At 37.9% G+C, this 24,216-nt stretch overlaps 1 protein-coding gene across 5 annotated transcripts in view; it reads left to right on the top strand.

The window, feature by feature from the left end:
• CDH6 (cadherin 6) overlaps nucleotides 1–24,216 on the top strand; it is a 103,526-nt gene that overhangs the window by 47,373 nt on the left and 31,937 nt on the right. For all 5 annotated transcript variants that reach the window (XM_038127390.1, XM_038127392.1, XM_038127393.1 and 2 more), the window contains one exon: nucleotides 4,052–4,408. In XM_038127390.1, the coding sequence (XP_037983318.1) occupies nucleotides 4,181–4,408 (228 nt within the window). In that variant the 5' untranslated portion in view covers nucleotides 4,052–4,180. The remainder of the gene's footprint in view (nucleotides 1–4,051; nucleotides 4,409–24,216) is intronic.

The raw sequence follows: 24,216 nt of genomic DNA, 5'->3' as shown, positions 1-24,216 counted from the left end.
GAACCCTTTTGGGGCTCCTCGTGTCAGGAATCTGTACCTGATGCCTGTCACTATGCCAGAAAGGCGTCTCCAGGGCAGGGCTCCCTGATTCATAGGAGTAACTCCAATGGATGCATTTCCTTTTTGATTTATAGTTGAAATACTTGGATATTGCTCTGGAAGGATGTAAATTTGCATTGAGTTCTCCCATTAAGACATTACATTAATGAAGTGTTGAAGAGGGTGAATAGAAAGGCTGACTATGACTACTATCACCTGGGGGAAATAATTTTGAAATTGATACTTATAGTGATTAAGCAATTGTCTGAGGTTTAAATCTTTCAAAGAGGCATGAACATAAACTTCAGATCTGCAACTTGTCACACTGAAGAAAGTTCTGTGGCTGCAAGTGACATTGCTTTTATCTTAACTATGACCATAGCTAAAGTTAGACTGGGATTTTATTTTTTTTTTTAAGCTTGGATGTGCACATTCCATCTTTTCTTGTAAAAAAAGCCCAGATTTGCTATACATTTGAGCTGGCAGAGCTAAGCCAGTTTTCTGAGGCTGTTGTACACTAAAATTGTTTTTCACTCTTGACGGTTGATTACACAGCAAGTTCCCCAGCCACCTGACCAGCTGATGGTAGAGAGAAATGCCATGTTTAAAGTGCCTCTTTTTACCTGACTTTGTGCAATGCGAAGAAAAAAATTCTAGCCCCCATCCCCGGGTCCCATCAGTTATATTTGCACATCTACGCTTAAAATAAAATCTCCCTGGTGAATGCCTTGTTTTCGAAATAAAGAGAGATTGCACAAGAAAAACTATTCCATTGCAGAGACCTCTCTGGAGCATGAGACACTGGGACTGGAGCACAAAAATGGCGTTTAAGAGCCACAAGAGCTCACTCTACTAAAGGCTCAGCTCAGAGTGTAGTGCTCTGTCCTTTTTATTCACTCTACTAAATTTTATCACTATGACCCATAAAAGAGTAATCAACACCCATAGGGCAGAGGCAGCCTGGATTCAGTTGGTACTTACCCCAGTTGCACACTTAAGCCAGGGTCTGTAAAGGTGTGTCTCCTCTCTTGCCACTCACGGGGAAGCTGCTGGGGCTTAGCTGCTCTGCTGCATCATGAAGCCTGTGCAGTCAAGAAGGACATTACAGGATCATGCCCTTTTTCAGCATTTTGGACACATCTCTGCAGGGAAGAGTAAAGGGCTGTATTTCACAGCTATGATATCATTCTTGTAAGCCATAATTCAGCATGAGCCGCTATAAAACCTTTCCCATGACATCAGAGCTGTGAAATATAGCTGACTTCAAGTGCAGAAAATTCCCCCACAGGAATAATTGTTTCCTGGCAATTGGTGTTTGAAGGACTGATCCTTTAAAAGGCTGGCACAAATCCCATCTAGGTAATGCTGGTCCAGGCAGCACTTCTCTGGAAATGTTATGTGCAGGAGCAGAGGTACAGAGCTCCACTACAGGATCTGGCCATAGAGGAGCCTGTCAGGTGATGATTTTCACTTCCTTATGCCTCAAAAATCCATGCAGACCTCCCCAATAGCAAAGTAGTAGGTTTGCTCATGTGCTGTACTCCCTACATCTTTCCACATCTGCCCTCCAAACACAGATCACCCTGATATGTCTGTCCTGATACATGGCAGCTCACCAGGTCTGCCCCTGCTTGGGGCAGTACTTAACTCACCTGGGCAGGTCCCAACATCCCCCCAGAGCAACCTGGCAAGAAAATGGAAGTCAAAAATGTTGTGTGAGACGCAATTTCCTCTTCATACCACATGAAGGAAGATGTCCACTTGAAGTCCAATGGGAGCCAGAGTAATAATCGATGTTGGCAGAGCCATAGAGGACAAGACCTTACACGGCTCAGAAGGGTACAAAAGGTGGAGAAAAGAGACTATAGACATGGACAGGATTAAAGCCATCTCAGCTCTCCCTATCCTGGGTGTCTGAATCTGCGGAATCTGCTGCTTTTGTCCTGCTCTAGCAACCTGCACTCTAGTTTGCCACTGCTCCATCAGTTGCACTGAAAGCAATTGTTGAACACATTGTAAAGCTTAGTTATGCCAGCTTTCCCTGTTCCTCCTCTGGGAAGGTCGTGTTGTGAATGCAGCTCTGGTCTTGCTGTTCTCTCTGTGTCTATGGTTACATGCATGTGTGAATACACCCAGGGGTCTGTGTCTCTCTCACAAACTCTCAAAGCTGTGTGTGGACACAGCTCCCATGACCTGCAGGACAGAGTTTTCTTTCCCTGGCTATTAATAAAGCTAACTACAACCCTTCCCTCTTCTCCAGAAGAAATTACGCTATGTCAGAATTAATTGTATTATTTACATTCTCCCTCATAAATATTAATAATCTTAGTCCTTCTCACACAGAAGTTACCTCTTAACAGTATTTTACCTTTTGAAACAGTAAAATTATATTGTTTGAACAGTCCTGTTCCATTACCTACTATTCATATAAAAGCTAAGTGGTATTTTTTTATAGAAAATGATTTACTAACAGGAAGTCTAAGAGACCTGAGGTTATTTCATACAGTTTATTACCAAGAACAACAACAGCCAGAAGAGTAGCTAACCCGAGGCAGGTGCTGTAACTCCTTCAGCATAGCTCAAAGGCTAAATTTTGTCTAATGTACACCTTTAAATAGACAAAAACATACTATAGGTGAAAAATTCATCTTTGATGTAGAATATGATCCAAGTAGTGTTTTGTGAAGCACAATGAAACATACAAAAATTTTCTCTTCATTTAGTATAGTCAGATAATTTTCTCTTCATTTAGTATAGTCAGATTGTCATTCCACAGTCTTTATTTACAAATACTAAGAGATGCTGTACTGAATCTTGAGCTGGTTCAGAATGATTTATTGGGTTTTGATTAGAATGGTGAAAAAAATACCCTAACTTTTTTTCAAAGAGCATCGGTGAGAAAGAAAATTAAAATTAATCAAATTATCCTTCTCTGAGTTTATAGATCTGTTTGAACTAAAAATTCAATGAAGTGTTTACAACAAAAGTATATGTTGTGGAATGTTTCCGTCAACTAATTCTGATTTCTACACAATCTAAAATGTTCCAAAGCTGTTCATTAGGCATTTTTTATGACTGGTTACCTGAGACACACAGTATGTTTTCTTCCTTTTGAATAGAACCTTTCAGCTTTTTCAAAAACTGAAGAGCTGTCCACAGTACTCTGGGTACTCACAGTATCTAGCTTTTTGCATGTTGAAAATTATGCGGCATTCAGAGATAGAGATAATTTTTGTAATTATTTTGTAGGTGCACTGATATTTAGTATTGTAATAGTAGGAAGCAATAGCTAGTAAAAACTCAACAGGTAGCAATGAACTAGCTGTGGTTTGTTTTCTATTTTTAGAAGTTATTTGTGAAAGCATTTACATACCTAACTATGTATTTAAAGATTCAAAACTCTTGCAGTAGATAATGAGAAAACAAAGTGTCCACTTCGTTTCCTGTGCAATAACAAGCAGGTCTATTATGTGTGAGATATTGATAAATACACACATTTATTTCACTAACCTGTTAAGCCGGGTTGACTCCTTTCTAAATGGAGTCAAAGGCAAAACTTCTTAGATGTGAGGGAAAAATTCTGGAGTTAAGTCCAGTCTTTTCAGTGCATAACTATAGCAACAGAATGTCTCCTGGGAAGACAGTGTGCAGTTTTGCTAGCACTTCTTTAATGTAGTATGGTAACCTCATTAAAATCCCGAATCAGAAAGTAATCAGTTATATCCCAAAGTTCAGGCAGTAAAAAGAGAAGTATCTGGCTTGCCTTTATCAATGAAGGGATGCAAATGGGGTTAAAGGGGACCAACTCACACCCTGAATCCAAACATCATGACTCCTTCTCCATACTCGATTTGGATCCATTCAGGTCATTTGTAGGACCATTTGCAACATTTTGAATCAGAAACAGCCCAGATTTTCAACAATCATTATTACTCTTTGTGGACTTATTGCTGCAGTGATGACAGTTAAGTACCTTTGGAAATGCTAAAAGAGTTGTTATTTTTCTTTTCAGAGATCCTTTGAGGCTGCAAAGACTATTTAAAGAAGGAAGACGGCATGAGATTGGATTTAGTGCAGTAAAGTAGGTTAATTTGAGGACAAGAGAAAAAAATCATTATTTAGACCTCCTTGTGTTGCCGTGATGAGAACTTACCATTGCTTCTGGCTGCTGTTTTGGGCTGGTCAGCCCCACCAAAGTTTCTTAACTCCGTTATCCAAAAGGACTAGTGGCTTTCCAGAAAAGGAAAAGGTTTTGGTGTTGTCTGGAAACAGCAGGCAAGAGCTTCATCGTTCCAAAAGGAGCTGGATGTGGAATCAGTTCTTTTTATTGGAAGAATACACGGGAACTGACTACCAATATGTTGGCAAGGTAAGTTTCTTTCATATGCATGATTTGTTTGATTTTAGAAGCACTGGAAAGCCAGCAGTAACAAGTAGGGAAGAACAATGCCTGCTACAACTTTTAGTTCGTGTTCCTGTGTGCCCACCTTCTACTGAGGAGTCGTTCAGTGGAAAGGTTAGTGCACTTCAGCTTCTGAATGTAATAAACAAGACTTCATTTAACCAGCAAGTCCCATGGCAAATCACTGGAAATTCTATTAAAGATTTTGCATTTTATTTTGTGTCTGGAAATAATGCAGCTTAATTATAGGCTAGATTTTTAGCTTTAAACAGAAATATGTGTTTTCCCTCATGCTCACTAATTTTGCTGAAGTCAAACTATATGAACCAGGAGAGGTTTAGATCTAAGTTAGGATTCACAGTACCTACATTTTTGGTGAGTATTCTCTCTACCCAGCAAAAGTTAATTGTTTCATTTTTTATTACCCACTGCACACAACAATGCTACAGCCATTTTCTGATGAGGTTTTGTGGTGCCACTGAGGACTGAGTGACATGACCTTCACACCACCAGCAATGCTACTACAAAGCATGGTTGAAGCACACTGTGCACATACATTAAGAAGCAACAGGCAGCTGAAAATTTCTAATCTCAGAGCATGATGTCAGTTGGGAAAGGGTAAAAAAAGAAATGTAAAATGAAAAGTCACAGCTTAACGCTGAGAACATCCACCTCCCTGAGCAGCAGAGCCCCCTGTAGGTAACAGACTTTATGTAAGCTGTAGAGCTAATGCACCTGTGTTAAGAGCCTAAAGAGAGCCTGTATTGCCCAAGGTGCTACGGTCTATAGGAATACGTCTTGCAGAATGCAGAAATTGTGTACTGATGATGACATTCAAAGCAGAAACAATACAGCTTGGTTTTCCAAACAAAAATGGGGTTGTATCTGATCTAGTTTGATCTCTCAAGCCTCTTAGCAAAGGCTGCAGATCACAGTGGTTTGACATTTTATCTCCCTCTGCAAGCTTCTGAGCATTCCCATGAGAAATGGTGGCTGCTTTTCTTGCCTGCCAGTCAGCTGTCAGTCAAAGCTGGATGCAACATTCCTTTCCTGCTAAATGGCTGCAAGGCATGATTCAAATGAAGAGCTACTCAGCTGGTGTAATACTCATAGAACTCCAGCCAGGATAATCAGCATTCATGAAAGGTACCATTGAGCCCAATCTACAGGAAAAGGCCAAAGGCAGAGAGTCCTCAGAGAGGAAAAGTAGAGAAGGAAGATAAGAGGTAAGAAAAGATACCAAAACAAAAGAGAGTAAGAGGAAATAACTAGAAAGACAGAGATGGAAGGAGCAGAAGCTTTACTTAGAGGAATCAAGATGGAAAGGATTGGGAAATGACATTAAACAGGGGTAGAGGATAAGAGTTGGGAGAAAGTTTACTTAAATAGAGCAAAAACAAAAACAGAAAATGAGACCGTGAAGGGTAAAAAACAACAGGTATGAAACATGGAGTCAAGAATGAAAAAAAAGGCAACAAATTGAAAGTCAGCAGTCCTCCACACACTCTCCTGTTTCACAGTCTGCTGAGGGTAGTCAGGATAATGCGGATTTTTTTGTTCAAGGATAAACGTATGGTCCTGAGGTGATCCTACAGTCTCTCATTGTCACTGTGAATTTTGACATTAAACCTCATCAGCCCCCCATTCTTTCTACTGCAGAATTGGAGAACAAGCTATTGACTTCAGAGGGACTCATGAGGAAGTGAGTATTCCTGCAGGACAAGTTTGCAGAGAGACAGTTTAAAAATGGTCTAGTTGGACCAGAAAACCAGGACAGTTTCAACAGGAGTCAGAAAGATTAAAAAATGTATGTTATTTTTAAAAGTTGTTCTTCCACCTATTTGTACTTTGTTACACTTTCTATTGTAAAGTATAGAAACAACACATAATGTATAAATGTCATTGATTTTGTGTTCCTAAGCCATTGACAAGTGGCCTTTCACACATCTTTCAAATGCCAGAACTGCTCACACTCTTTTAACTGAACAATTAGCCAAGAGGCATGAAGGAGCAGCCTTTTATTATTAAAGTTGAGGATTGGTGTGAGGGGAAATGATAGAAACATCTAAATGTCTCTAAATTGAGGTAACTAGGCAATTTAACTGAGCAATTAAACTTGATTGATGTGGGTAAATGAGGGTTATGAACATTTTTATGAAGCATATTTTTTTTCTCAGAGGACTAAATGTTAACCTTAAATATGGACTTAAAAATGGTAGGAATATAAAGAAGAAATGTGAACAGCAAAATCTTTTAAAACAATAGCAATATATATGGAAGGAAATTGTGCTTATGCCTTACTGTATAAACAGGCAGACATGAATCTTCTGGGATTTTTGTGTTTAGTGGTTAAAGCTGGTAGGCATTAACATCATAACCATAAAAAGAAAATATTCTATATAAGCTACAAAAAAAAAAAAATTTTACTCATGCTGGTTTCACTTTTGCCTCTTCATTTTTTTAACATCTGTTTAATCCAAACATCTACATCAAAATTTGAGATGTAAGAAGTCTATTCTGAAAGTCTTAAAAACAACATTATTTGTATGAGATGTCCAAATTACAGTTTTGAAATCCTGTAACTCTTTAAATTATAAAAAACGGATTTGCATCATAGTAGTTTTAGAGCGTAGGAAAAGAATAGTGAAAGGGGATGCATTCAGGTTTGGGATAATAAAAGAGAAAAGTAGTCTCTCTGAAGACAGAGCTCAAGGCAGTACTGAAGACAATGCTGTAGCGTCATTTGAGTCACAGACCAGAGCACTGTTGTTGTCAATAACCTGTGTACTCTTTATTCATTGAACCCAGAGCTTTCCATCCTTTAGGAGTTAATTGTCCAAGCACATATGAAACCTGTGTTTTGGTAGCTGTGGGTACTGTCAGCTATTAAAAAGTGCTCCCCAGTTTTGTATGCTTCACACTTCATTGTCAGCCCAAATATGCAGCTGTATCTCACTGGACAAGGATGTGCAGCTGCCAATGAGACGCTCGCAGTGTTAGAAATGCAAGTTGATGTTTGCTGTGGCGCTGACACCAGATCGATTGCTTTATTGCCCATCCTTTGTATTCCCGAATTTCATTCCTGTATATTTGTGAAATAAAGTCTTTTTAAAAAGAGATGAAATTCACATCCCCAGTCACTCTAGTCTCAGACCTCAAGGAACTTGAAGAGTTCTAGACTGGATTTATTCATTGCACTGCTGAATAACTTGTGAACTATGGCTATGCATTGAAGTGTGACTGATGGGCACAGTGACATTTTAACCTGAAGATATTTTTTCTTCTGGTTCAGAAATTGTAGCACTTGGCAGGGACTCAATCCAAAAATGAAATAAAAGAATTACATGAGCATCAAAGTAGAGACGTGTCTAGAAGTACTACCTAACCAAAATTTGCAATATCTGAGTTGGGTTTTAAAAGAGATCTAGTTGTACACATGGCTGCTTTGTACAATTTGAAAGGGCTGAGGTAAATGCAGCTTTAAATAACAGGTAAACAATGAAGTGGTAGTGCAACTATATATAAAAATATATGCTGTGTTTCCTAGAGATCTTCAGATACTCCAGGGGTAAAAAAAAAAAAGAAAAGAAAAAAAAAAAATCTGTCCTGTTCCAAGATCATACTCATAGGTATAGTTACTCTTTGTATGCACTTGACAGCTTTGACATGGCAGTCCCACTGGCTACATAAAATCCATGTACTGGCATCCATCACTGAGTTTAGAGCACAAACTGAGAATCAGTCTTACATGAAGGGATAGGATTCCACTTTCTTTAAAACTAAAGATAGACCTGAACAAGTCTTAAATCTTACTTGTTAACCCAAGAACAGCTTTTGGCGGTCTGCAATGGAAAGGACCAATCCGCTTTCCTGGTAACAAGAGGCACAACTGTGGAATGGTTTTGTAACACTCTGGATGGCTGGCACTTAAAGGAAACTTCCAGACATACTTTTCATTTTTGCTGTGTCTTATTGATGTTCATATAGTTCAAGCAGTATGCTCGCCTGGAAGCTATCTGATGTTACTACCTGTACAACCCATCATAAACAATCAACCTCTGCTGACAACTCCATTTTTCAAGGAAGATAAAGTCAAACTCCAGCTGGTATGTGGCTTGGCAAAGCAAAAAGGATACTGTGTTACTGTAGGCAAACCCAGAATCTTTTTGTTTGGTGTTGAAAGAACCTCTTGGAAAGATGAATTCCCCTCTGTCGAGGAATGATTTAAGGTACTGTTGACCCTGCTTTTGTGGAGGGGATGAATTAAATTTTATCACAGTATAGTTTCAGTAGTGTTTTTCTTTCTTTTTTTTTTTTTTTTTTGTATGATTTTACTTCTGGCTACAGCTATTCTGAAGGCAAGCACAGCAGTGTGTTTCAGCAGAAGCAAATGAAACAAAAAGCAGAATCTCTTCCAAGCCATTGCAAGTAGAGGGACTAAACAAAATACTGAGGCAAAATTATCTGGCTGTGAGCACACACAAGGGGCTATTTAAACAAAGAAAATTACTGTCATTTAATACAGTCCATGCCTTTTCAGCATTTTAGGAAGTAATGGGTAACATTACTCCAATGGTTAACAGGTATCATATCTTAATTGGATGGCATGATAACTAGCAAGAGAAATCTTCCCTTTCTCTCAGATTTTAGTGCACTAGTGTTCTGTACTTACCTTTAAAATTTTTGTACCCCAAAAAAACAAGATGCGAAAAGTCAAACTAAAATGACTCCCCCATCTGCACTTTTAACATCCTTTATGTAGCTTTATTGGCACTTGTTCAGTAATTGTTTTCCTTGTCTTGTAACTTCACTATGATATATACTTGATGCCTTCAGTTTCCTGTTCCAAGCAGTGACTATTTGTTATTTTTACAATGCCTAAAGTTAAAAGTTACCTTTGTAACTTCTGTTTATTCAGAGAGTATCACAAAGGAATTTTCCATTCATTTTTGATTATTAGATTAGGCTCTCTCAGGGTCTAGATTTTGCATTCTGCATCCAGAGGCAATGCAGACCAGCCTTTTGCATGTGACAAACCTGATGTACAGGGAGGTTAAGCGGCCCTCCGCACAACTGAAAGTCAGAAATTTCACAGCAGAGATTGGAAAACAAACCAAAAAAAAAATCAAAGTTCTTAGCCCCTCCTCCCTCTCCCCCCCCCAGTTTCTATGATTAGGTCACCTGCCTCCCTCTTCAGTAGGCCTAGTACTTGTCATTCTCTTAAAAAGTAGAACAAATGCTGTGGCGCATCTGCGCTTCCATTATTCCTCATCCATCAGTCATATTTTATGTTCCAGCACTTGACTTTCCCAAGTGCCCTTCATTTCTGTATTGCATTGCACACACATGCACACACTTGTCTTGTATTCCTCTCTGAAAGATTTACGGGCACTGGTAGAAGTTCTGTGTGCTGTCGGTCCCTGCGGAATAGAGATAACTCCATAATGAGGGACAGTTGAGAGGTTAGAGGCCCACGCCGACAATCCAGAAACAGCTTGCAGGTTTTAAACCATCACACGGAGGCAAAGAAAGGAGATAATGAGCAATGGGTGGGATGGGCAAGGATATTATTCAGAAAATGAAAAGGCAGGAAATACAGCATGGTTAATGTTTACGATCATCATAATTGTGAATCTACTTGGCATCATCCTTGTATCCAAATATATTACACAATATAAGAGCCTTACAACCATCTGTTTCAAACAAACCACATTTCCTACATTATGGCACATGATGGTACTTACAGTGTAATGATACAGAACCTCCTCCCCTTCTTCCCATTCCGCCTACAGAAAAAAAAGCAAATCCTGGGACCCTCAAGGCAATATTTCTGTTAATTCTTGTTTTTTATTTTTGTGTCCCAAACAAAACAATTTTGTTTTCCACATGCTAATTATCCACCCATACCAGTGCTTACCTTTTGGATCACATCTTTTCACAGATTATCCTGTTCTATTCTTGGTAGCAGTCTGCACATAGTCCTGAATTGTGTGTCCCTAGACTTCCAGCTATAGAAAAACAGCTGAACATATTAATCTTCCCCTCTAGGGAGAGACTACATGTGAAGTTCATGCTTGATTATGGATTATTTAGATCACTGCTATTTGGAGCTGCATTACTATTTTCTTGTTTGTTTGTATAGCACAATGGTGTTCCCACTATGAAGCTGCAACATCATGAATATCAATTTTGAAGACTAGGGATAGCTGAAAAATAAAATCCCTCTTTCAGGCCTAAGACAACCATTGTTACTCCACCATTTGTTATTTACAGTTGGCTTACCAAATATAGTAAACCATAAAGCGTAGAGAAATCTCTTTATTAAATTAAATATATTGTCTGTGACTCCCTTTCCTTTTGCTGCCATTTCCCTCACTGGTGAACATCAGTTCACAGTGGGGCAGCAGCAGGTTGAGAGCTGTGGCCAGTCAGTGTAACATTTCAAAACACAAACTGAAAATGTGTTGTGATGTGAATGCCTACTCTTGATCTGTATGCGCTAATGCAGACTGTGGCTTGCTTGCACCATTAATGGGGTGAAAGAAACCTCAGCATGCACTTGCAAGTACTTCAGGATGCAGTGAAGCCTGTAGTTGTCATGAAAGTCTGAGGTGGCAGATAAAGGAAAGGAAAGAATTGCCCTCTGGAAGGAAAAGAAAAGGAAAAAATAACATTCCTTTCTCTCTGGTCTTGTAATTTCATAAAAAAGCCCACCTCAAAACATAAAAACACAGGTTGTGAAGAAATAAAATTCTGAGTGAGCCAGAAGTTTAGAAATTTACATTAAAGGACAAGGGGGAGACATTAGCAAATGTTTATGCTAAAATTCTAATTCCCTCTGTTTTCTCAACAGAGTTGTTTATTTTGGAGTTGTATCTGATGAAGATTGCAGTCCTTCTATCCCCAGCATGCTTATGCCATGTGGTACAGGGCAGGGAGAGCTCAGCTGAAATGGTCTCTCTTTATAGGAATATCGTCCCTCTGGCTTTATTTCATACTTTGTCTCTGTGAAACATTAAGTGATGTTTCACATTAGATGTCTGCTGGAACAAAGGAGGTTTTAATGCATTGTACAGGCTCACATAATGATCATTTAGTCATCTTTATCATATCTCTGCCCATTATATATCTTCTTGGTGGAAGGCAACATCAAGTTCAGTCAAAGAATTTGTATAACTTTTGTGCTTAGCATCATGTTGTCATTAGTGGAAGGTTCTCCCCAAAAGACAGAACCAAACAACATATGTTTACCTTTGACTCTTTGACATACTTCCTTGTACCCAACAGCCCTTGCAATCAAGCTGATCAGGGCCCTGGCAGAGATTTAAAGGGCATGCAAACTGAGGTGTCAGAGCATTCATTCATAGTTCCTCTCCACTTTGTGTAGTTTTACACATTTCAGATCAGTTGCTTAAAACACAGTTAATGCTGTTTACAATGGCTAAAATTGCTCACAGAATGGGAATAACATAATTCTCACATCTTGGGAATAACAACTGCCAAGGGGGTTGCAGGCAGAGTCGATGCCTGTGGAAGAAAACCCCTGCATGTATATTTGTGGTATTTGTAAACTCAGGTGAGCTTGACCCTCATGCTATTTGCAGGTAGATCCTGTCAGAATCTACACCATTCACCTTATAAATACGTGTTCTTTTACCTACAGAAATATTTTATGAACAATTTCCTTTAGAATTTTTAGACTGATAGTATCACAGCAATTATATGTGCTTCAGAGAGAATTCTTTCCTTTCATGAATACTAGATATTATATAATTAGGAGAGCATAGACACAAGTATTCTCACCAAAGGAATTCCAAGTTCTCCAGTCAAAATTAATATGCGTTTCTAGATAGGCTATCCTGGATCATGAACCTGAATTGGTGTGACTTTCCCTGTTTTCAGAATTTAAGAACCTTCCCCAAAGATTATGACTTTTCAGGCATTATAGAAAGAAACATTTCATCACAGTCACTGTCCTTAGATGCATCCATTTTTATTTTTTTTTTATGGAACTGTGTCCAATTTACTTAAAAGGCTCCTGATTTATTGGTTTTTCTCTGCTGTGGATAATGTTTCACTCTACCAGAATTTTCTGCCTGACTCAGGGCTCTTTGGGGCCTGTGGGCAAAGTGCTGTTCTATATCCTTGGGCAGTTCTCCTTTATTCATGATGAATGGGTCCAGCATAACACACCCTCTGGTCAACTCATTAATCACCTGGGTGAAGAAGTTGTCTTAGGACATTCTGCAGAAACCTGGGTTGCTTGCACTCAGACATATTGCCCTTCCAGCAAACATAAGAATGATTGAAGTCCCCCAAGAGTACAGGGTTTCCTCTATCTGTCTAAAGAAGGCTGCATCTGCTTCATCTCTTTGAGCAGTCTGTGGCAGATACCTAATGTGATGTCTTGTGTTGGTTTGTCCTCTTATCTTCAAGATCTCGACTGATTTGTCACCCGTTTCAAAGCAAAGCTCCACCTACATGTCCTGATTATTTGCTAATCCACCTCCTTGCCTTCCTGACCTGGCCTCTGTAAGGATCTACATTCTGCTGCAGCATTCAGGTCACTTGAACTGTCCCTTCACAGCCTCACTAATGGCACTTTGAGGAATACTTACTGGAAAGAAGAATCTACTCAATTCCAGACTTGGCTAACATTTCCCATAAACATTTTTCTAGGTTGAGTCTTCATCAAAAGGGTCCTGTTGAGAGATAAATGTGCAGCTTTTTGTATTGCATCTACTGTCTCGCAAACCCTTTATTATCTGGTTATATAACACAAACTTCTGTTTAGAAACAAAGTTGGAGAACATAACAGAATGGAAATATTTCTCATTTTCCCAGCTTCTGACCTATAGAACTAAATGACAGAAGCATGAAAAAAGATTAAAGACTCAGTTAAACTTGTGGCTATGAATTAGTATCATTTTTGTTAAGTCTTCATTTAAAACAGAATGTTTTCATTTGTTTTAGTGTTTGTCTGTATCCTCCCTTCTCCATCCCGCTTCTTCCTGACACACACACTTTTATACAGCATATAAAATTCATACTTACATTTCAGGGTTTGATTGTCAGCATCAAGCACTCAGAATATCAAAGGGTCACCTTTGTCAGTAAGCAAAGGATGAGCATTTGCTTTCAAGCGCATCCATCAGGGAGTAGTCAGAAGCTGTTACTTGCTGAAGAAGCCTGATGTTTTATTCAACTGTATCCCAGTAAAAACATTTCTGGATATTAGGCCAAGGTTTTGGGAGTTTTTGTATTTTGTTTTGCTGTTCATCTTTCAGATAGATTCTCCTGTACTGCCACAGGAGAATAGAGGTTTTCACAGAATGAGAAATGTATGTGCTCATATACTTTAATTAAGGTGCTGTATTTGCTTACAGTTTAATTATTGCATTTTTGAAAGCTCATGATTCCAAAGAAAATACTTTGTCAGTGATTAAACAGATAATTCGGACCACTGATAAGGAGTAATCAACTGTCCCTGGGTAAATTCCCAGAGAAATCAAAGATAAATAAATCTGGACATATAATACAGACCTATTTCACTAACTATACACATCACATAATTTAAAGACTAAAGCACATACACTAAAATAATTATTGGAGTGCATGTTTGCTGAATGTACTCTTTTTTAAAAAAATATTTTCTAATCTCAACAGAATACCTGCTGCCATCTTCTACTATATGATTTCACTTTTCTAATTAACTAATGCAGTACAGGACAGAAGTCCCATTATAGTCAGTGGAAGGATATCAGGATATTCGAATTAATTTCCTCTGACTTGGAAAAAAAGGGTAAAGAAATTTGGCACCCTTGAATTGTAGGCACAGTTCTAATTGAAGAAAAGGGTTTAGGCATGCATCCTTTATGAGCTCTTTGTATTCCCATTGAATGTCATTACAAGTCAGGCACTTAATTTTCTTTAACCCCTCATATGAGAGCACACATATTCCTTTTCAAGGAATTTTTAAAATACCTCAAAATGCTACTTTAGCTAATATGGCCAACCTTGGAATTCAGAAACTCCCCTACCTACCTGCATCCAAACCTGTGGTGACAGTAACCTGCAGCTAGGGGATAATAACAAAAACCTGAGAACAATTAGATTTTCTGCCATTGCAGCTGCATTAAGGAGAGGCCATCTGCCCCACCCTCTAAATACAGTAAGCAGTGGCAAAGCCACAATATTGCTATCTTGATTCCAGTTAAATGATACCCAGTCTTTCCATAAACATAAAACAAATTATACCCAAGGCTCTCAAATCATGTTATACTCATTACATACAGAACTGGACATTGATAACATTTTACTGCAGGGAGAATGTAGAAGCATCAAATAGCGTTCTAAGATCAAACAGGATTTTGTGACAAAAGTCATATTAACACTTGAATTCAATGGCTGACCATTCAGTTAATGTGGTAGATTTGCAATGCTAGCAAGGTCTGTCTCCTAAAATGATTCATACAGCTCTTTCAAGAATTCAGAGGCTTGAATTATCATTCCTGATCACTGATTTGTATACACTAGATAAAATATTTTTTAAAAATTTATTCTACTGTTCTGCTCAGCTATTCAAGAGAGTTTTCCTAGTACCTGAGCTAGGTTGTGAGAAGTCTGGAGTTGGCTCAGCCATTTATACTTTTTAGTAAGTTAATGCCAATGTCTCAACTAAAGCAAATCCTCATATCTACCAGGTCCCCACAGTTTGAAAACACTGGCAAGAAGAAATAATTCTTGCTTTGACAAAGAAATCCAGATGTTTAAATAGGTGGACCAAAAGCATAAAACAGGGATTTTAAACTGCCTTGGCCTGCCTGGAGAGAAGAACAAGATCTTCACGCTTTTGTGAGGGTAATTGCAGAAGTCTGTATAATGCTCTATTGTTACCATCACTACTGTTTAGCTGAAGAGAGCTCTTTGATCTTTCAAAGGCATAATGAAACCCAGCTGCTCTAAGTAAAACTGGGAAAATTCAGTATATAACCATGATTTTTTTTTTAAGAAAGAGGTCAGTTATTACTCAGAGTCAGAATTGTTTTGAGCTCCTTAGAGTCTGAAAGGAAGGCTGCTTCTTTCTAGTGTTATACAGTAGTTCAAAGAAAAGCAAGAAGTTTGATAAAAGGACATGAAACTCAAGAGCCCGTATGTATAGAGATAAGACTTGACACCATGGTGTCTTGTTCCTTACAAATTAAAGACTTATTTGTCTTTGTAAGGGCAAACTTTGTAAATTCCTGCTATAATTTGACTTAGAGATAATAGGAAGAGGGACAAATAAAGTGCATTACCACAGAAGTGCTTAGCAGCACTCAGCTCAAGAGAACCTGTACCTAGTTTGCAGCTTTGCCAGATATTCATTAAGATCTGTTTAATCAGTTGCTCCTAGAGACAAGGGCCGTCAGAATAAGGTACCTTGCTAGTTTGGTGTACTGCAGCACAGGACAAAAGCTCTTGTGCCACTGTCCCTGTTTAATCACAGCGAAGAGCAGAGGCAGCTGGGGAACCCAAGAGGGAGAAGAAGCCTTGAGAGGTCTCAGGCAATGTTGAAAGGATTGACATATTCCAGTTGATTTTTTGCAAAACTGATTAGCTGTGGCTGCATGTTTGCACTTCAGGTTAGAAAACCCATTTGTGATTTTGAAGGGTGTGTAATAAAGATGTGAGTCACCAGAGTATGGATGTTTATTCTTAGCTCCATACATTTAAAACAGAACAACAGGTTCCCAATTACACTTTGGGCAGCCTATTACTTAAACCAAGGATCCCAGCATCAGCCAAACTGTAGTCCCTGTCTGTCTCAGGCCGTGTGGCCTCCCATATGGCCCTCACAGAGAGTTCCAGCCTGCCTGGACCTTCCAGGCTGCCTGAAGGGTGTGAGCCTGAGGTTCCAAAATGAGAGAACACCTTACATCTTGTCTCTGATCTCATGATAAATTCTTATTCCACTGCCCTTTATATTTCTTATTATTTTTATTTTTCTCACTCCAGCACCCTCTATTCTTATTATAGTGATTTTTCTGTGTTGTATTTGTTTTGAAATCAAATGCCACCATGTTTTATACTCAGTTTGCCTTTTGAGTACCTGGTTGCTTCTGAATCTTGAAATATGCTTAGTGCTTTTCAATCTGTTCGTTTTCTGAATTTGTTCATCTCTGTGAAAATGGTTTTAACCTCTCTTGGTGTCATTCATTTAGAGGAAACAAATTGTCACTGTTACATTTGAGAATGAATGAGAAAGTTGACTGACATTTTGATGCTCTCAAGAAGCAGAAAGACAGCATCATCTTTTTTTTTTTTTTTAAATTCTCCTGCAGTTCTTAATATCAGGACAATATGTTTTGCAGATGATAGTGCTGTTGCAGAATGCTTGTAGCTTTTTTTCACTGTTTGCAATGGGTGAAATTTTAGCTTTTTTGTTGTTGTTCTTGAATCTCATAGCTGGTTTTTTTTGTTTGTTTTCTTTTAAAAAGCCAGCACTGAAGGTAAAGGTTACCCTTAGAGGATATTTTGGTTTACCCTTTGCATGTTCTGCACCAAGGTTGTTATCTTAATAAAGCATTTGAATTTTGTTTAATAGTTCAAGTATTGAATTTCTATATCCTTTAACATTTTTTATTATTATTATTTCAATATCAATTTTTCTGCTAATTTGCCCGTTTGAATGCAACCAGGGTTGATATGCTTTTTATAAATGAAGTATCTTGCAGATATTTTCTTTCCAAAAAAACACACCCTGCTATGTATTATTATATTAATAGGATGAGACAGGTTTTGAGGTATTCTTGGGTTTGCTATACTAATTCTGATGGATCAAAAATGTAGGCACAATTAAATAGACATAGTTTATTTTTCAGTAACTCCAAAGAAACCAACACACTAAAATGCAGGAACCTCCTATAACCTCAGTAATTCTTCAGTGCTCTATTTCATTAATTTTTTTATAGATTCAATGTTTTCAATCAGGATTTGGACTACTTGATGATCCTGTTAAGTCCCTTCCAACTCAACATATTCAGTGATTTGATGATTCTTGATTTCATTTTACCCTTTATTATGAGAATATACTACAGTATAAAAAGAGAGCTATTAAAAATGGAAGGAATAGAAACAGGAAAAATGCAATGTTCATGAAATAGGAGTCATTAAGAAAAAAAATCTAATAGGCAATGTATGGTCATAAAATGAAAGGAGAAAGAACAGAAGAAGGAGAAAAAAAAAACCTGAGTGTTTTAGTTTAAAAGAACTAGTTTGATATAGCAATGAAAATAGCAAATCTTTCTACTCATTTCTAATGCAGGTAGGAAAATATTAACATTCCAAAATCCATGTCCATTTGTACAGAAGAAAGGCCAATTGAAATGCAGCAATTACAGAAAACCAGCTAGGAACATCAGCCCTCCATATCTGGCCTTTTCTTCACGGGCTCTTTTTGGAATCCACTTGACTTGAAAACAAGATACTGAGATTGTAAACAGGTTTTCAGCTGAGGACTCAGAAGTGCCTATTTTGCAAGCAAAAGCTGTATATAGGCTGGGAGTCTAGGAAAAATAAAAACAACAAAAACAACAAAACAAAAAACCCAAAAGCATATGGAATTATTATATAATGCATAATGCAGGATGAGGAAGAATGTATGTATGTGGGCAGAGGCTCTTAAAAAAAGAAGCATAATGCTGGCACTAGAACAACACATGTAGTTTGGGAAACAAGATCTTTCCTACTCTTGAGAGCAGCTATTTCTTTCAACAGGAACTGTGAACCTGTTGCAGCTTTTTCTTTGTTAGATATGGTGAGAACCAAGCAAGATAAAACTGCATTAGTAAATTCAAACACTCAGGAATCAGTCACGCTGAGCCATATTCAGGTTTATGTATTAACTATGGTATAGGAACTGTACTTACTATACTAAACTAATCACTTACTATAGTTAAGCCATTCAGTTACTCCATAAACTGTGACATCTGGAAGGGCAAGAAAGTGATTAAAAATGAAGACTCCTGACGGCTTAGGACAGCAAATCTCAGGCTCCTAAGGAGATACAAAAGAGTGTGAATCTACTTTAAGTACCTAAGGTAGCAGTTTAAACACAGCCCCTGTGTGAAAGCATTGTTCCTGACAGCTGTACATATGGCATCATGGTGCTGAGATCTGCTAGCATGTCTGTTTGCCTTTCTTTTCAATCTTGTCTATTTTTTTATTGTTTTATTTTCTTTGAAAATGGCAATGTTTCAACCTTACTTCAAAGTCTATCTCTTGATTTTTGATGCTATAGAATATAAATCTTATTATAATCTTCAAATTGCTTTATATAAGAATGGAAAGGGACTTTCTCTTCTAGTTTTTGTAAGCACCAAGAAGATTTGGAATCACTGTAGCATCTTTCTCTCATTGTCTTCAAAATTATTTTTAAGCATCTAGCCATCTAATAATCAGGTTCAGCAGTCTAGCTGAACCAATCTCTGCCCATTGGCCTCCTCTAAATAGCTCTATAGTCCATTAACTTATTGGAATTTAATTCTGTTGAGGAATAAAGGTGTCAAAATCATTAATCTCATGTACAGTTTGAAGAACAGTAGTTACATCAGGCAAACAAACCTACTTTTAGCCTTGACTGCCTTGTCAGCTGGCTTTTTCATAGATACACATATAAACCACCAACCTCTGTGGCCCATGGTGGTTCTTCTCCAGAAAGTATGTAAGGAACATGAGAAGTAGCACCATTTTACAGTTTCTAGAGGATTTCAGGACAAGGGCCAGAGCAGGAAGTATCATCAACCATGAAGTGATGTGAGGGAGACAAGAGACTTTGGCTTAGGGCTGAGTTAGGTAGGCTATGTGGTGTATGGAAGGATCCAGAGCTTAGCATGATTGTGACCAAAAAAACATGGTACACACATCCATAGGAAATCTGCCTTTTCTGGTGATGCTGGACCTTTTCATGGACCTTCTGGAATATCTTCTGGAAGAAAGCATCTTTTATGTCTTGAAATAAATTATTTGTAGGTATATTTGTATTTGTAGTTGTTTGCCCTGATGATACGTGATATATTTTGTGTATATGGAGATATAGAACCTGTGTGTAGTGTTTTGGGATTATTTTTTGTGAGTTAAAAAGAAGTGTGTACTTAAACTTCCCCAAAATACATATAATACTTATTACCTAATGTGCAGAGCCAGTGACATTTTCCTTTTAATACAGAGTCACCAAATAGAGTGAAAAGTTTGGTGCTGATTATTTGATGATACTAAAGGAGTTGGTTATTATAGTAATTGAGGAGTTTTGTTGGTGCTGTAGGGGTAAAGATCACCAGGAGAGTCAAGGAAGAGTGCAAAGTTGTTATTACTTTTACTATTACAGCATTAGCAGTCTCTTTTTGCATGCCTTGTTTTTTTTTCTAAATGCTTCAGTATTGCACTGTGTAACCTCAAGCAATACATTTAGTTGAATTTGTTCATTTCTAGACTGTATTTACGTGTTTGGCTATAGTAAATTTGGAGCAAAATCATGTTCTATGAATATTCCCAGGAGTAAAACCATGATTCCCTTCATTAGCTACCTACCAACTGCTTGCTTACTATTTTAATAGTTGGTCTCTATTTCATTAATGTGTTAGGAGACAAAAATGGGACCACACCAACCCCAGAATATCAAGTCACTCTTAAAAACACAAATGAATAATAAGACACAACAGGCAGCTTATTTGTGCATAATTGTAGGTTGATGGTTCAGTGTATACATCCCAAGGTCAATTGACTTTGATCTTTGCAGAGACTCAGTAACTGCTCTGAAATTCAGCAACAAGCATGTAATATTCACAAAAGGGAAAGGAACTTGGTCTGTAGGGTGAATAGAAAACTATTTTACCCACTGAATTGCCAGGTATCCTAACCAGCAATATGACATTAGTGGGAGCTAAACTGCAATTTACAGCTGCCTTTCATAACCTAAAGCCACTTCACAAATGAGATTAACTATGCTGTTTAAATCAGTGTTACAGAATGAGGTAGAGGAGGGGTGTTATTTAACTCTGGAGAATAGTCACGGCCTGCAATTTCAATTTTTTGGAATTTAATTACCACAGCTGTAAAAGTACATTTTCAGTACAACCTTGTTACAAATATCCGTGCTAGAAAGGCGCTTCTCTCTGGTGTATTCCATTTAAACACACAAAATAAGTTAGTGGTTAGTCTTAACCTATTAAAACGTATGGGATCTCACTGCCATTATTCAGTTTTGGTCCTGATGTTTCATAAAGTTTCATATCAAGGTGAATTTAGCATGTTGAGAAAAGGGCCCCGAGTTCACCGCCCAGGCCTGACTGTCCCTGTCCTCCTGCCCAGTGCCCAAGACCCAAGGTCAGCCACATGGCCCTGCCCCAGAAACACCACACAGCAGGGCCAGTCTCCAGCCCCTGACAGCCCTGCCCAGCCATCACCATTCCCAGGAGGTTCCCAGTATCCAGTACCAGGGCTGTCCTGGTCACCTGTGGCTGCCCTGCTCCTGCCTGGGGTGGTGAGACACGCCATGGCTGCCAGGCCCTGCCATTGTCCTCCTGGGGAGATGCTGTTCCCTCCACCACAGCACTTTAGGTCTTACTACAAAAGCACTTCAGAGATGTCCTTAAATTCTTCCTGTATGCTTTGCTGAAGGAATTTCTGAGTGTGTAGAATTGATCCAACGTAATTCTTAAAATCCTGATAAAATTTTCCTGGAGTATTACTTTTAAAATGAAGCAATGCTATCTGTTGATATGATGTGAGATGAACACAAATGCTGTAAATATATTCAGCCCAGAAATAAATAAAAATAAAATGCTTCTGTAAAAATACTTGGAACAGAGATTTCACTTGCCTTTTCTTTGATGTTGTGCTGAAGACAGTCCATTGCTACTACCCTTGGAGATTTTGGAGGGCTCTGCCAGAGATACTGTGGAGAATGAGGCTTCTTAGATTGTGGCTAGTTTTAAGGGGGAAAAAACAGAAAACAAACAGCTCTCACTTTAAAATAATTATGTATATGACAACAAGCAGAATGTCCAATCCAGGGAACTGTTGCTCCAGTCCTGAGTGTACTTCAAACACCTCTTCCTTCAAGAGGAATGCAGCCTTCCCCATGTCCAGGCAAATGTTTTTGAATGGTTTGAGCCAGGACATTTGGGAGGAACAGAAGAAAGATAGAGGCTGGAGAGTTTTTATCTGACTGTAAGTCATTAAAAGCAAACCAGATGGTTCACTTCACAGGGATATTAAAGTAAAATGAGTGAAAGTATGCCTAGGGCATAGTAAAATCTTTAATTTGTCGTTCATCCTCAGCCTTAGCCAGTGATTGATGGACAATGTCAGAAGAGTGTCCAGATTAGATTCCGAGTCAATCAATTTATTATAATATTAATACAGTGCAATTGCTGATGCATTTACTTTTTATTGCATAGACTTAGCTCTTCACTATTTTGCTTACCTTTGGGGTATTGCTCAGTTCAGCCACCAACTGAAATGAATGCCAGTGAGTAACACTGAGTTCCAACAGAAGTAAAAAATCTGTCCTAAAGTGGAGTCCTTAAAAAATTTGCTACACTAACTTTGTCTTGAGGAATGCTTATATGGTGCAGCCCAGATTCCATGAGGGTTGTGTCCCAAACATTTCATTCTATCCCATGGCTATTTGCCATGACCCTTTTATTTGTCTAAGTTTATGCAGAGGATAATGGACACCTTTTTGCAATACAAATGAGTAAAGAGAGTGAAGCTATAATATCATGTGTTGGCTAGTGACAGTCCTGCTAAAAGCATCTGCAGTATAATTTATGCACATACTTCATTACAGCAAACTTTCTTCACAATGAGATGTCTGGGTAGTGAAAAATAACTTCTACTTAAAAACAAAATGGGGTTGTTATTACCATTCATTTCATCCTCATAACCTCACAATGGTGTTAAGTTTTACATACAAAACGATCAACTGTATTTTTAAGTACATCTCACCTCCAGGCCTTTCTTCAGGACTCAATTAACACTATTTTTTGTGTTGTTTAATGTTATTTGCAAATTTATATTTTTAACCTGGTAGTAGTAGCAATTTCCCTCTTCATATAGGTCACACAAACAAAATATTACTTCCTAGATAAACTGACACTTAAAAAATTAAAAAAGAATATTTTATTTGCCTGGGTAGATCTTTTCTACCAAACAAACAGTCAAGGACAGATAATCTAAAATAATAAATCTTTATATATATATATATATATAAATTTTTTCCTCACAAGGGAATGTTGCAAATTTTTCATCTGTGAGAAACTTTTCTAGAGATCTACTTGGCTTTTTATTTTTTTAATATATATGACTTTTTTTTTTCTGAAAATAAGGGAACAAAATCCGAACTATTTTGATAATATAGTTATTGTCACAGCAGTTAAGCAGCTGGTGTGATACAGGTCTATCCCACAAAAACCTTGTGGCGAGACCTATCCTCCTTTACTGAAATCAAATAGATTTCAGTCATGCTTTTAGAGACCCTTTGTGAGCCAGGTTGATGAGGCCACACATGATGATATACTGTACATTCATTGTTGGTTTGAAGAGCAAGTGTTCAGCCAGCCTCAGCTCTCTGTAATACACATGTAGGACATGACGTCTCACAGGTCAGACTCTCACAGTAAATAATCCACATACAGCCTGGCTAGCTGAGAACTTAGTTTGTTCTGTCATGTCTTAGGAAAGTTGTAAAACTAAAGATACTGGAAAGGATTTTATCTGAGGGAGAATTTTTTTTTAAACATAGTGATTTAGATGGAGGTCTAAAGATTGAACCATGGATGAGGATCACCTCATTCTCACTGACACGACACCAACATATACTTTGTCTTGGTATACAGAGTCACAGTGGGTCTTACACAAGTGGGTTAATTTTGAAGGAGAAGTGGAAATTTAATAAACAATTGATAGGAAAAAAATCATACAAGTTTCCATTTTTAGTTCTTTAAGTAGTTTAGGCAAGTTAAGGAATGTTATGGAGAACTATTCCCAGTGGTTCCAATACCTTTTTTATCTTGACCTTTTTTTTGCTACTTTGTTCATTGAAACCAAGTTTAATTAAAATGATGATAAAAATGAGCTTGGGAGTTCAGCCTTTACCAAGTCTCAAAACAGCACTATTCCATGACTCATACGAATTAATGATAGTCTGTTACTGAGGGCAGTTTTTGTCCCATTCTGACACAGACAAAGTTAAACAGGCTTTCAAGGCAAACAGAAGTTGAATTTTTGATGTGAAACAATCATAAAAATACACAATTTAAAAATTATTTTCATGCCTTTTCTGTTGCAGGTTGCCTTTGAGGAAGGTTCTCTTCAAATAACTAATTGAAATTACTTCCTGCAGTAGACTTCTAGTCTGACTTCTTAACAAGCTGGTCTGATAGATGTTTTTTAGAGTCTGAACTTATGTCTAGTAAATAATATAATTCCTCTAGCCCCCCTGGCCAAGGAAATTGGCCGACTGAATGGGACTCAAGAGACTTCAATTTCTATTCCAAATTTCAAGATGAGCCTTCTGGGAAACTTTGTTATGCAAAAAAAAAGAGCAAATGGTATTGACTGGTTTTGTGAAGGGATGTGAAAACTGTTTAGGAAAAATTCTGCACAGAACCTACTTATTGCTATTCTTATTACAGAATAATAAGAGCTCCGTGCAAAATTACACAGAATGCCCATTTTTTCCCTGAAGGAGAAAATTAAGAAGAGTGCTTCAGCATGTGTGCTAATGATTA

Source organism: Motacilla alba, chromosome 2, assembly GCF_015832195.1.
Source record: "Motacilla alba alba isolate MOTALB_02 chromosome 2, Motacilla_alba_V1.0_pri, whole genome shotgun sequence".
Classification (NCBI taxonomy): domain Eukaryota; kingdom Metazoa; phylum Chordata; class Aves; order Passeriformes; family Motacillidae; genus Motacilla; species Motacilla alba.
This window is presented reverse-complemented; position numbering and strand designations above follow the sequence as displayed.